This window comes from Toxotes jaculatrix, chromosome 9 (assembly GCF_017976425.1).
Source record: "Toxotes jaculatrix isolate fToxJac2 chromosome 9, fToxJac2.pri, whole genome shotgun sequence".
Lineage (NCBI taxonomy): Eukaryota > Metazoa > Chordata > Actinopteri > Toxotidae > Toxotes > Toxotes jaculatrix.
Window position 1 is genome coordinate 13,141,166 of NC_054402.1, and position 15,104 is coordinate 13,156,269.

The following is a 15,104-nucleotide window of genomic DNA, read 5'->3' on the forward strand; positions in this document are numbered from 1 at the left end:
TGTTTATACACCAATGCCACGCCTTCTAACTGCAAAACGCCAGTGGTGGAAAGAGGTACTTAGTCATTTACTTAATTAAAAAGCACAGCACCACACAGTAAAAACACTCTAAGGAAAAGTCTTTCAACTCAAAATGTACAATAAGTACAAAGACATTATCAGCAAAACAGAAGTATCAAAAGTAAAAGTATTCATAATGCTGAAAACTGCACGACCATCGCTGATGGTACTGCGAATAATACTACCACCACGACTACTACTGTGACTGCTCCTACCACCTCCAGAGCTAGTGCCACTGCTATTTACTCTTACTACAACAATTGTACTTCTACTTATTATAATTTTTTATCATAATAATGGGGATAATATATCAGCTTACTTACCACATTAAGTCAGTTGCACATGACCCTTCTCCCTTCCCATCCACGTGCGATTGTTTTCATTTAGACCCTGCTGCAGCAGCAGCGGGTGCCTAGTGACGTCACTAGCCCGGCAGGCGGGAGGCAGGCTCATCAGTCCGTGTTGCCAAGTTTGGAAGGTTTTCCGCCCATTTGAGCTACTTTTTCTTAAAGAGTGGGCTGGAAAAGCGATTCGGGTTGGATTTTTCGGCTACATTTTGCATGAGTAAGGCGGCTTGTTTTTTTTTTTTTTACCTTTCAAAATATGAGGGAGGTGCGTAAAGAGAGACATGAGGTTAAAGTACTGTGTGAGGTGAAAGGGACAGGTGCAAAGTTAGTTATTGGAGTTTGACCCGCTACTCATCAAAATCAGCATCGTCATTAGGAGGCTACTAAAAAACCCTTAGAGTCCGATTAACTGTCTGACCACTCAAACATGTTTCGCACAATTTTTGTTTCGGCGAGGCTTGCACTTTCTGAGGATACTATTACCTCAGAAACTCGCCACGAAATAGGAAAAAAGACGCTCCTTACAACTGAACCTGCCTGAGAATCCTCACGTTTTTACGTTTTCTTCAGTAACAGTCATTTAATAACAATTTTTTCAGTAGTACAGCTAAACATAGCAAACAGTAACTGCTAACAGAGAATTCGGCGTTGTTAATTTTCCAAAAATATGAAAAAAAGTAGGCTAAAACGAAATGGGGCTGGAGTTGTGTCCCACAACGTAATGGACTACTTTTTCTCAGTCGAACCTGGCAACATCTTCCTCGGTTTAAACGTCTGTGAGTGCGTTTGTGCCGCTGCTACCAAACACACTCACAGTCACACAAACACACACGCACAGGGGGGGACGGGTTTGTCCGGTTAAACACTACACACAGACTGTCATTTCACCGCAGTTGTGTTCAGATTGAGAGAGGAAATTAAGGAAATACCGAAGAAGAAGGAGGAGGACGCAGCTGTTAGCGCTAACTGAAACTTTGTGCGATGGAAAATTCGTCCAGCAACAACCGGTTTCGGTCCGCAATGTTCAACCACGGTGAGTACTGTAGTGCCATTCTCACATCTGACACTGCGTGTGGGATGTGGTATTACTCAGGTGATGCTCGTCTGCTGTCTTAAATTACCTCTTGCCTGCACTGACCCTCAGTTAAACCAAAATATCTTTCATTTAAATCGCGCTTTTTATTCATTAAGGACACACGGGGGTGCACATTTAAAACGCATCGCTGTCCTGATACCGGGCCTGCTTGGCTCAAAGTTCAGATTTTAGACAGGTTCATAAGCCGAAGATGAGAGTACAGATTTTATTATGGGTGCAGAGCAATTCCACGCTCACAGGACACAGGGTACACTTCGTCCTGCTAAACGAAAATCCTTGAAAAGCCTGGCAGTTTTAGCTCCACACGGGACACGGGAACGGCAGCAGCACACTGTAATTCTGCAGTTATGCAAGAATGGTACCAAGACTCGCCACACTAAACTATTTCTGGACGGCGCAGATATAGCTGGATTGGACCGATAAACTGAGGGCTGCAGCCGGATGGAGAACTCGCCGAGGTCTGCATTTAATCCCTCAAAGACTCGCCCCATCGCAGTGTTTGCTTATTTACTCTACAGCAGCCGTAAAACTAGCAGTTCTGGCTCAGTTTGTTGTGTCAAGAAGCTTCACACTCACACACGCTAATGCCAAATTTTCACAGATTTTTTTTTCTTTGTAAGGTCAGATGTAGGAGCATGGAATTAGAAACTGCTTCCTTAGCTGGTTAACACAATTAATACTGTCCATATGACGCTTTTCAGCATTGCTGCAACAAAGGATTATTTTCATCATCGACTATTTTATGGATTAATTGATTAATCATTTGGTCTGCAAAACATCAGAAAAATAGCCATTACAATTTCCTAGAGTGCAAAGTGACATCAGCACGTCTTGTTTCATCATCAGGCCAAAACTCAAACTATTCAATTTATTATGATGTTAGAAGAAAGAAAATAGAGAAAATTTCTAGCTAATGTTGGTTGATATATTGGCACGGCCCATTTATCAGGCTAGCTCTACTTCATACTTAATACATCCACCCTGTCTGGTGGCATCAAAGGCATCTCTTGGTTTCCTGTTAAAGACTGTATCAAACACATATCACCTGTATCTCATCATGTCTGAAAACTGTGGTAGTGCTCAGCCTGTCCTCATCTGATGAGCTTAATTAATCTGTAGTTTAGTCAGTAGTTTAGTTCTCAGGGACCGCAGTCTCATGATATAGTATATAGCTGACAGTCACATCAAAACTTATGGCTTGCTGAAGCTGCTGCCCTGTGGTATGTACGGAGATGATGATGCAGAGGAGAAAGTGGGAGGTGATGATTGCACTTGTGCAGATAGTGGACAGAGATAGTGCTGAGGTTCCATGTGGTTTTCTTTGCATGTTATTGATTATGGCTGACGTTGCACCTCAGATTTGATTTATTATTTTCATTATAAACATAAACCACAGCTGAGAGAGAACTTGAATACTCTAAAATCAGTGGTAGAAGCTTTTAATTTGTCAAGTTCTGTGTTCAGTTGCTCTGGTATACTCACTCACTTGTGCTGGTTTCATAGATAAATGACTTAAGCACACAAATACATCGAAATATAACACTGTCTATACCATATATTACCGCATTGGTTTAACCAGAAACTATGTACGTGGCCTTTAATGGTGAGAGAAACAGACCTATTGCATGCTTTAAAGTAAATTTCCTATATGGCTAGTTGTGTTAACTCTTCTCAACCAGTATGTTAAACTGCACGCCCAAACATTCACCTTTCGTATCATTTTTTTGTTGAGCCACTTTTACATCTTGGCGATAAATTCAAATGTTGGCTTTTCTATGTCTAACATCTGTGTGTTACTTTCGACTGTTTCAGTTCACTGGAAAATCTTTTCTTCATTTCTTCAGCAACAGTTCTTTGTAGAGCCGTTGACACATGTTGGTCAGGGTATTTAAACACCTTTCAAGCAAGACAGTGGTTATAAAATTTAGCATTTTGTTTCTCACTTACCTTCTGTTTTAAATTAAACTGACTTGTGAGCTGTAGGTGCAAGTAGACCTGCTTTATGAAGAGCCTACAACCTAGCCCCTGTCATCAGGCAAAACAGTGTAAATGTAAAAGGCACCCAGTAGGAAAGTGAGTGGTGTGGATGGGTGGCACAGTCAGCAGTGGCTAACATTCCTCAGGGAAAGCCTTGTGGAGAGATACTACTGTCCTTGCTGCTGTCTGTGGCTGTGCTGACAGCATCACTGGTGGAGGCACCTCTGCATATAGGTCAAGAAATGAACCACAAGAAAAATTAACAAGTCAAGCGAGGAGTTGTTACTGTACAGCACAGGAATTTAACACGGATCATGCGGTCTACATCTCTGTAATGAGATGTTTTCAGCCATAAAATTTGAAGATATATTTGGAGAGCTGTGGTCGTGGATGTTTAAATTATCAGTTCATTTGTTTGCTCTGTCAACAGTGCACAGGAGTCTTATTTGCATGTCATCCCACCACAGTAGTTTCACTCAAAGTGCATCTGGAGTGATGTGTACTGATGTCAGTTCTGTTTTAAAGAGCAGCAGCAGCAGTAATATGCAGCTCATACATTATATATTGTCCATATGCAGGGACTGCTGAAGCACTGTCCATCAGCTGTAACGTTGCTGCTGTTTCTGAAGTTGTACGTGTTGGCAGTGGCCATAATAATATTTTAAACTCCTGACTTGTGTCTCAGCGCAGTCTGGTCTGTGAGCTTACAGGCAGTGATGGTCCTGAGTTTAAAGCAGTGAATCAATATTTGTAACACAGCCAGTAATTTTTGCAGGACCTGCAACTTGGAGTAAAGAAATTTGTTTTGCCCCTTAAGAACTAAAAGAATGAGTAAAATGGTAAACATCATGAATAATTTGGACCAGCGTCTGCTCTCGGTTTCATTATTGTTCAGTTTCATTACTGAACATGCCACTCTCCTGCTTTGTTTCCTGAAGCACCACACCAGGAGGGTGTTTTCTCCATCTAGAAATGGTTGTTTTCCAAATGTGCTGTCCAAGTAATAATTAATGCAGCCCATTCTCGTTGTTTTCAGTAAAACCAAATTCCTCGAGAAGTGACTGATGCTGTAATCACCCACGGTAAATCTGAAAACCCACCAGGAGCCACTTCACTGGCACACTCAGCCTTTGAAGACTAAATTTCATGCAATCTTTGAAGCAAGCATACAGTCTTTGGCAACATCACCATTCAAGCTTTATCTCAGAGATATCTGCACACACACTGATGCTATCGTTGCCCAAAATCTGGACATTTTCTAATCATAAATGCATTCAATATGTGTCTGTGATAATTTACACATTGAATTGAGGCATTTTTGTTTAGACAGTTTTGCAAAAATGACTTCAGTGCGATATTGAGCCTGATCCAAACATCTTAATTTGACCCTCGTGTGACCCATGATGTGTTTAATCATAATCAAAGTAAGATTCTTTGGTAGGATGTGAGAAAGATTAGTTGGCAAGTTGGTCTTAAGAAAGTCCTTATGTAAATTCATTTGCTCTGTCACTCAGTCTGGGAATAAGTTTCATGGCTGTCTTAGCATTGAAAATCATGGGAGGTTTGTTTTTTGGGACATTTTTTTAGTAACTTTGATAAAGCCCGGAGAGAAATGTAAAAGTTAACCAGTCAGTGATGTTTAAATAAGTTGTAAGCCTGCTGACAACACAGGGTTTCATTTCTTGAAAATATAGAAGATGTCAGGTAGGTCCTGAAAGAGCGCGATTCGGGTGTCAGATAACGTGCAATGACCGCAAAAATGTCAGATGCCTTTCCAAATGTTGCCTCAGCATGTCAGCATCAATCAGTTGTTTTTCAGATTATTATCAGCATTTTATTTGCATGACACATATACACTTGACTTGTAAGGTTAATGTTGATAATGTGTTTCTGTTCCTCTCCTATGTGTCGATCTCTGTTGGATGTGGATTTTGAAATCATTTCTCCTGCTGATCAATCATCTTCCTGTGACCAGACGATGAGGTAAGAAACCAGAGTTTTCCTCAGTCCTGCTGCTGAAGATGAAGTAGGCCATTGGTGAAGGGAGATCTGGCCTTGATTATCTCACCAAAATGAGGACATTGTGGTTTGTTGATGTCAGCCCATTTTAACCCTGATAGCCACTGGAGCTCATTCGGGGGGGGGGGGGGTTTGTGCAATTTCATTTGATAGGAGTTTGTGCATTAGTTTTAAATAAGTGGAAAAGTCATTTGACATTTGAAATTTTAGTATTTCAGACTCTGTCTACGAGGTCTTCTTTTCAGGCTGAGTGAATGCAAAATATTTTATAATTATGCATGTGACAAATGTTTCCTATTCACTAAGTGCTGTGAATACTCTGAGCTTGTGTGATTTATCTCCGCCTATGTGCTTCGGGGTTTTACTTGATACCACAGGGAAATAGCTGTGTGTGAATAGGTGTGTTCACAAAGCCCAGATTTTCTTGTTCCTTGTCTCACTAAGTGACAACTGAGAATCTGCTGTGTGCGTCGGCTTTGTTTGTGTACCCTCTGCTTTTGTCTGAGTTTCAATCTTTACATTTTAGTGGTTATAACTGCCTTTTTTCTGCTCAAACATCCCTCAGCAGAGTCGGCAACTCTTCTGAAGTGTATCGTACCTTCAGAGTCATGGTGGTCATCAGTTATCACCTTTCTAGTAGCCAGCAGCCTGTCACCTCAGTGTCAAAACTGACCCCCTCCCTCCTCTTTACTCCTTTTCTCCCTGTCACTGTCTCATCCCAAAGCCCTGCAGCTGTGTTTAGTCCATCTGAGTGGGGATGAAAGGGGGGCATGTTTGTTTTCAAGCCCGAACAGTTCGCAGATGGGTGGAGAGGAGTGAATCTGTATGGGTGTGACAAACCCTGGTTCCTTCCTCAGTAGCATTCCAAGCCTGTGTGACAAAGCTGCAGTGTATGCTGCCAGAGGGAGCACCTTGTGAAGAAACTTACAACATCTGTCCAAGGCCCAGAGGCTGCTGCTGCTCCTGCTGCTGGCTCTTAGCTGGGTGACAGTGTTTACTGGTTACTCATGATGGTCTGGCACATCTCTCGCTGGGTATGTGATTAAATAAGCAGATGTTCAAGTCTGCATAAATTTAGTTCCTGCTCTTCAAAACAAACCCATTGTGTGATTCTCATTAAACACAATGCATCTTTCCTCTTCAAGCCATCGTTCTGTCCAGGTTGACATAGTTGAAGTGCCCTTCCCCTGCGTCCACGCCCCGTGGTGTGGTGAAGCAAGAGGGTGGCTGTGGCTTCCTTTTGTTAGCCTTAAAATGCCACATAACCTCACGCACATGCACTCACACACACGCATACACAGACACAGAATGACGTCACTCTTTATGGGCAGCACCAGCTGTGGGACAGAGAAGCATAGAGGAGGGGACGGTTGTCTCTCTTGAGATGGTTGTCTTCACCATGGTGCATTCCTCTGTGGCTTTTATTCAACTAGCCATTAGCTTCCTGTGCCTTCAGTTGCTGCTTGCCACTGCAGCCAAAGTGTAGGCAGTCTATACTTGGACTTTATTAGCCCATTAGCTAGCTACTGCAGTGGATGCTGGATTTTCCCTTTCTTCCGTTCCCCGTGTAGCTATGTCTGTTTTTCTCATTTGGTGTCACTGTCAGTGTGTGCACACTCATTGCATTCATTTGAAAACTGGAATGGCAAAATGTGCAGATTTGCTGCGCCACACCCGTCTTTCCACTGATTGACATTTCATTGCTGAAGGAACACTGACAGTACATATTGTTGTGAACAAAACATCAGCACTAATTATGCCAATGGAATGTCAAATGATGGGTGTGAAACATGATCTGATGACATTTATTTATGATACGTTCAGTTCATTGTTCAGCACATTATGTGCTAAATGAGGAGGAATCGAGACAGTCTCAAGCAGATCTCTTTTCCCTCACACAGATCTAGTGATGTTTGTCGTCATATGAGTTTTTTTTACCGCCATACAGTATCAGATGTTAACGTTATACTGTAGCCTGTGCCGTAATTCTATCATCCATTACATTATCTGCACACCAACAATAGTGCCACTCTCACTGCGGGGCCCCTCAGCGAGAGAGGGTGGCGTATCACTCATCGGTGAAACCTGATCCATCATTTTGTATAACTCTCCACTTGTTGAAGTGTGTGGGCTATGTTCTCCGAGCGTGTAGTGATGGCACAGTGCTGATGCAGACACCGAGGCTGTAGTGTTGGGGTTTTGGCCTGTGGGTTTGACTTTGACAGGCGGCCCTGTGGGCTCTTTCAGTTTGATGTGAGGGCAAACAATCGGGTTAGGGAGCAAGCACGCAACACTTGACTGAATATGAGGTCACTGTAAGACAACAATAAAGAGAGGGTGAAAGATGTGTGCTAAAAGAGGGATTTGCTGTGAACAGTATATGCCATCATGTGTTCAGTTTGTTCCACAGGAAGAGAAGCTGTATTTGTAAGGCAAATGCCTTTCAGTCATTATGAATTATGTAGGTTAATGTGGGGTATAATCATCTAATCCCATCAGAGTGGAGTAAAGTGCATTACAAAAGAAAATAGTGTATACTTCTTATCTGTTTTTGGTATATTCAGGATGGGTGGTGGCTGCAGGGTCCTGGTTCAGGCTGGTTCACTGTCACTGTCATGGCTTACTGGGAAACTTGAATTGAACAGAGCCATTATTATTGCTTATTAGCAACACCTGTGCTTTTCCTTCTAAACTTAAAACAAGACTTGACCGACAACCCCACCAACTACAGCTTAAAAAGAATAAGAGAGGTGATACTACACAACAAATATTTTATTTATTTGGTCCTCCTCTGACATCCCAACTTCCTGTGCTTACCGCTTCCTTCCTGTCCCCGCTGGGCTTATTCACCAGACCCTCAAGCTAATTGGCTCGTGCCTTCATCTCTGCAGATGTCCTACGTCAGCCCGAGCTAGCCTCCCAACCTCTGGCCTCAGCACTCTGCAGAAGTTTTGGTCAGAGGGCGACCTTAGACATTCCTCTAAACCCTCATAGAAGTGGCCCCTGCCAAGCCCCCCCCCACCCGCTATAAATAATCTCAGCCCAGTTCCCATGGCCCGCACCGAGGTCCCAGCTCTCTGTTAGCAATGCATGATATGCTACAGCTACACCAGAGTGAGCACCACCCTGTTCTACCAGCTCGGGGATGATTAGCTTTCTGTGAGGAAGTAGGGCAGGTATCGAAGTTATCACAGTTGTGATCAAAGTGGTCTGACCGGCATGATCACATGGAGTAAAGGAACATTTCTGTGGAAAGATCATTTGTCTGCGCTGTTCCTAGTTTGAGAGACTTGTCCATCTAAGGGTTGTCTTGACAAAATATGTCATTCACAGTTTTTCCATTATGCTCAGTGATCTAACTGTGGAACTGACTGCATAGCTTGTTATCACACTTAAATTTACATCTCTTGTGTGTCTGTCTTCATTGTTTTGGCATACTTGGTTTCTGCATTCACATTGCACAATTATAGTCTTTGCATCATACATTGCTAACCTCTAACACCCGTGGGACAACTCTCAAATTCCTTTAGTTTTTTAATCTGTTGTTTGGAGCACAGTCATGTCTAATCCTTCTGAAATCAGTCTATTGAAAATATATTTACATGAGTGGGTGTGCTTATGATTGAGCTTGTTTGTGACTACTTCATGCTGTTTTTAAGCCATAATTCTGTGTTTGGTGACTAAAATTCATACCATAAATGGAAAATTTACCCTAATACACTGTAGCTCAGCTAAAACATTAGCAGAAATTTTAGCATTTTGTAGGTTTGGATATTTTTAGTTGTTGAATGATTTTTTTTTTTTATAAAACAACAGTAAACACCAGAGGTTTTTTTCTATTTGCTAACATTTAACAAGTAAATGTCTGGAGACCTAAAGAAACTCACTGTAATGTTGTCATTCAGCCATTGCTATTTCTGACAGATAAAACCTTTAGTGTGATGAAGCAGATATTTGCATGATCTGTAAGTGTTGTTGAAAGGCATTTTGAGAAGTGTCTGAACTTCAAACCATACATTGTGGAGTTTTCTCTTACTGCACCTTCCCATATTTCGTGTTACAAATTGGCTCCTGCAGTGAAGCTGCATACAGCCCAGGCAATGTATCAACCAGAGTGATGTTTGTTAGGATGGACGGTAGCCTGGGCCGAGAGCCAGGAAGCCTTGATCTAATCTTTGTGCTTCTGGGAGCAAAGTCAGAGAGTTTACTCTAAATGTGGGCACTTTGAAGACACAGCTACACGTCGGGCAGATAACAAATTAAGACAGTCCATAAAATGTTTATCAGACCAGCTACATACTTTCACAGGGAAGGCATCTAACGTTTCTGATGTGATGTGACGTCTGCAGAAAAATGGAAAGCTGTGTTTGTGACAGTACCAAAGGTTGTGAATGGTTTTAATGTAATGTAGGAATCTGTTTTTAGGTGCAAACCATATACTGTTTTGCATCATTTATATGCTTGTTAAAAGCCAACTAATATTTTCATTCACCATCCTATCCAACACTTGTTAAACTGTCAGCAGCAGTTGATCACTGACATTCCCTTCAGCATTTTTGTTATTTTTGGTACTTGAGATTAAATTTTTGCATGAGTTTTACATCTTCTGATCCTAGCTATGGGTGCTGACGTCTGTGTGTAGTAGTGGAGTGCACACGCATGTGTTTGCGTGCTAATGCATATTAATGAGATGACAGTTCTGAGTTTTCAGAACCAGCATGGTCCTCAGCTGCAGCAGCCTCCACTCCCTTTAAGAAAACACTTCCAGATGCTCCCACCATGCTGCAGGACAGTGAGAGGAAATGCCAGGGAAGCCAAAAGGAAGAGCAGGAGAGATGGTGGAGATCTTGTTGAGGACAGGGTATGTAGTAAAGGATGGTTATTGTCCCTGGAGAACATAATGTCTGTATCTTGATATAGTCTGCCAGTTGATAAATTCAAGAGCAAATGAGCTCTGTATCTTCAGGATCTAGGAGTTAAAAACAAACTGGAATGGATATAGGATAATTGGATATAATGTGGAGAAAAGGGAAATGTAAAGATTGTGGTGTTGAAAAGAGCATGGAAATGAAACAGAAAACCTGAGTAGAAATGTGGATAGTGTGAGTAATAAGAAAAAGTAATGGAGGTTGCTAGACTAAAAAAAAATGATGACAAAAGATAAGAGGGCTCACAGAGATGTTTCTTACCAACTCTCAGTTTGCTAAAGAGCCAGCTCCATCAAACCACTGGCATCCAGTGTGCCCTTATCTGGAATATGAAATGCCATTGAAGAAACCTCAACCTACTGTACTCTTCCATTCGCACCATCAGCTTCCACATAACCAGCAGCAAGCGACACAGACAAAACACATACTTATACAGATGGTGGTATCAGATTTAAGCACTTGGGTGTAAGTAAAGCATGGAATGTGTTAGCATGCTGTGACATGGTGATAGATGGAAGAATGGAGGTCTGAAGAGAGGCAGGGAGTTTAAGACATAACCACAATATTTAGGGAATGCTGCTGTAATTGGGATTTAGGAAGTGGTTTGGCGAGAGAGAGATAGAGAAAGAGAAAATCAGTGTGAGTGAATCAATCAGTCAGTTATTTGTGGCTGTGGTTTTAGGTGGACTTTTGAATCTGCTTTTCCCTTAACTTCAGACCTTATTGCCAACCCAACTGCAGCAGATAGATAGACACTGTACAAACACACACACACACACATAGAGGGTGAGAGGGTGGCTTTGCACCCAGTGTGAGTAAACAGTGTCAGAAATGAAACCCACGTATTTTGTTTGTGTGTGTGTGTGTGTGTGTGTGTGTGTGTGTGTGTGTGAGACTCAATCCATATCACTCCATGGCCAGCCCTTTTGAAATCAGACACTGAAGCCATAGCACCACAGCACCGGCACACCACCATTCTGTAAATATTTACTACTCTCTCAGAGGTTTTGTGGAAATAGTTTCTGTAGTTCTGTATTTCAGAGGTGACTGCTATTTCTTGATCTGGACACAGATTTAGTATATTTGGTATCCTGTTGTGTAGGTGCAGATGACTCAGCAGTGTAGGTGATTTGCTGTGAAGGAGCACATAACATCTAAATGCAACTCAGAATCAGTTGTGATCTGGTCTGCTCTTTGCACATAGTGATGTTACTACTTGTGATAAAACCTCTTTCTTGGCACGGCGGTGTGTTTTCTTTTAAAGATATGCACAAGCATCTCTGATATTTGTGTTAAACCTTCCTATTTGGACTTGTTCTTCTTTTGAAAGCTACAAGCTGATTTTGTCACTTACATATAAACAAGGTATCTTCAGACAAAATAAAGTGTCAACCACTGCTGTTACTACTGCTGTAGTAAATCAGTATGGTCAGTACTGATGAGGTCCCTGTATGTTTTGATCATCTCATGACCAGTTTGGGTGCTTGTCTAGGTATTGATTGGTTTCATGTTTGTTTCAGTGACATTACAAACGTGATCATTCTGCTTTGTTTTGAGTCAAGAGATTGTAAGGTAGTTTGAAAGACTCTTCTGTACTGTGGTAAATGCTTTGAAATATGAAGTGTATTGGGACTCACAACACTGTTGACTTGAAAACAGTGGTGTTGCGAGTGCTGGGATTTGGGACAGAAGCATCTGAAGTGTGTTTCTGTGAGGACTGGGATCATATGAACTGGGTGAACACCACAACATGTGTGTCTCATTGAAGGATCAAAGAGGAGACACGCGGCTTCTGCTTTCCTCAATCCCCTGACCCTACTCCCCCTTTTCCCCTTCACCTCTCTCCCCTTTAATGTGCTCCCTTCTTTTCGAACTTGTTTCTTTGCTCTTTGTCTTCCGGTGTACAGAGGAGCTCGCTTGTCTGTCTAAAATAGTTTGTCTCATTGACAGGACTCACTCCCTCGGGCTTCAGGCTTTCTTTCTTTCTTTAACTTCCACACAAATACATTCACATATCTGTGGCACTTTGACCTCCCTATTATCCAGGAGCTTAAACCACACCAGGATCCACCTTCACTGCTAAGGACCAAATTTCTGAACCTAAAATTAGCCAGAAGAGATAGATGAAAGTTTTTTGGTATTAGTTTGATTCCATTAGATTGATTCCATCACTGATTAATCTTTATAACTAAGGATTTGTAAATAGAGGTGCAGTGATCAGTTGACTAATTACTATGCTGATCAATAGAACTAATTTGAAACTACCTTGATAATCAAATTATTGTTTAGATTTATGCTATGTGTTTTTACCTTGGAGTAATGGAGTCTGTGTAGCATTTTATATGGCAGAAGACAGTGTTGGAGCATTTTTGGAGCATTTGTGTATGTGTTCGACTTTGTTGACATGTCTGCTTCTGTCTACTTCTTTTGTGTCTTTTCCTTTTTTGTGGATTATTGTTATTGTTGCTTCGGTTAAGGGTGGTGGTAGAATGCCACCTGACTGGGCCTGTGTGTATATTCTGTGTAGGTATGGTGAGAGAATATTGTTGGATTTCTTGTACTGAGGAGTAGAACAAATAATCTCTGCTCGAGGGGTTCACAGTCCACCATATGTTTGAAATATTCATATTTTATAGGAATGTGTTGAGATGGATCTAAAGTGTTAAAATCTGTTATCACATTTATTTAAGATATATCTGGTATTAATACAAAGACTTTTTTAAAGTAAAGAGTTATCTAAATTTGGGATGTATACATTTTTGTGGGTGAAGGGTATTTCTTTTCTTTTATAAATTGCTGTACCTCTGATATGATTGATCACTTACACTATTTTGCATCTGTTTTGCATGCCATATAAAATATTTTCACTGTCCTAAATAATTATAATATATAATTATATATTTCCTAATTTAAGGTTATTCACTACGAATTTACAATGATAATTAATTTAACCAAAATATAGAGTGTTCAAAAACCTCCGGCAGTATAGCCCAGCAGGAAACCACATACTCATTTACTGTTGCTCTGTGTGAGGTAGCTTTAATTACAGGTGTGTTTTTTATCATTTGTGTGTGTGTGTGTGTGTGTGTGTGTGTGTGTGTGTGTGTGTGTGTGTGTGTGTGTGTGTGTGTGTGTGTGTGTGTGTGTGTGTGTGTGTGTGTGTGTGTGTGTAAAATCATCAAAGGTTAAGAGGACACAGAGCATGGATGCCCATTACTGACTGCTTTATGGAGCTGGCCTTAGTATTTAAGCACCATAAGCAGCTAATGACTTCCTTATTTTTACTGTTCAAAAACCTCTTCCAGTCTCTTTTTAGGCTCCTGGTCAGTGAAAGGAAACAAGAAAAACATCCGGTAGTTTTGGCAGATTAACAGGTTGCCACAGGCAACTCTTTATGGGGTGATACACACTGGCAGTGCTTATTCAGACCGTTCTCTGCATTTCCCTAGTTTTTGTTTTTACTATTTTTTGAATGAAACGTTTTGACAAAGACACAGGAAACTAGATTTTTACAGCAGGTGGACCACTGTTCTTTTAACTTTCCATAAAATGTGTGCACAAAAGATTGAGGTCATCCCCACCTCTGAGGAGGTGAATCTGAATCTGAAGAGACACATTATATTTGTCTTAAAATAACTATGACATAAGAACAACTGTGTTGCTCAGGATGAGTGCATTATTTCCAGCTAAGCTAATCATATTAATTTCCCATAAAATGCAGAGCCTTCAAGGTCAAAATAATGTTTACCCATGGAAGTTAGCTATATTTTCAGCCCAAGACAAGCTCCCAAATAGCTCAAGTGCTGTTAACCACTGTGCATGTACACCTGCTGGGCTAAGACTTAACTTTGTGTGAATTTGCTCATTTTTCTTCAGTAGAGTTTGTTTCAGCCAGAAGATAAGTTGACCTGGAACTGTCTGTTTCCTTAGATGCCAGGGGAAAAAACAGAAACCAAACACTTTGGCTTCAGGTTAGCTATTGATCATATTTTAACAGGAGCTCCCTTGCTTGCTTATTCTTATGTTATTCTTATTCCTGTTCTTATGTTTATCACACAAGTTATGTGAGTTGATGCTGGATATGATACTCTCGTTTATTTTGACACATTCCCACATATACTGTCCAACTGCCCAAAATACTAAGGAACCAAATCTGTATTAACCCACTTCCAAAAATAGTCTTCAACAAACACAGTATTTACTCCAATTTTACTGTTTGTTTAAAGTTCTACAGACTACAGTGCCCAGTTGTTTTAGGCAATTACTGAGGAAAAAAAAACGAAACCATAAATTTGTGAGCCAATTTTAAAGATTTACGTCTTCAATAGGAACCAATGGGCTTGTAGCTGGGAGCCACAGACGGGGAAGGAAAGTCAGAAAGGCACACATTGTTGATTTTGGTCTTTTCAGTAGATTTGCTGTCAGTAAGAAAACTATAGTACAAAATTATTCTTATCCTTTGAAGTTATGTGAATTCTCAAAAGAAAGACCCCCTTGGGCTCCTGTAGTATCCCACCACAAAGTAGACAACTGGGCAGTACACCCTCAGTGTCCTTGCCCTTCCACTCCACCTGTTAACCACCACCACCACAGCAGACTGCCAGCCGCCCTCTTATACCGCCTGTCCATGATATTTATGTTTGTGAGGAATTTTAGCAGCACCCTGAAGGAGGTGGA

The 15,104-nt window shown here is 41.2% G+C and overlaps 1 protein-coding gene across 1 annotated transcript in view; it reads left to right on the plus strand.

Moving 5' to 3' along the window:
- The first annotated feature begins 1,220 nt into the window (after positions 1-1,220).
- The window catches only part of sept4b (septin 4b), a 41,645-nt gene continuing 27,761 nt past the window's right edge, over positions 1,221-15,104 (plus strand). Inside the window, exons 1-2 of the mRNA XM_041045590.1 lie at positions 1,221-1,440; positions 5,456-5,463. Of these exons, the coding sequence (XP_040901524.1) occupies positions 1,389-1,440; positions 5,456-5,463 (60 nt within the window). The 5' untranslated portion in view covers positions 1,221-1,388. The remainder of the gene's footprint in view (positions 1,441-5,455; positions 5,464-15,104) is intronic.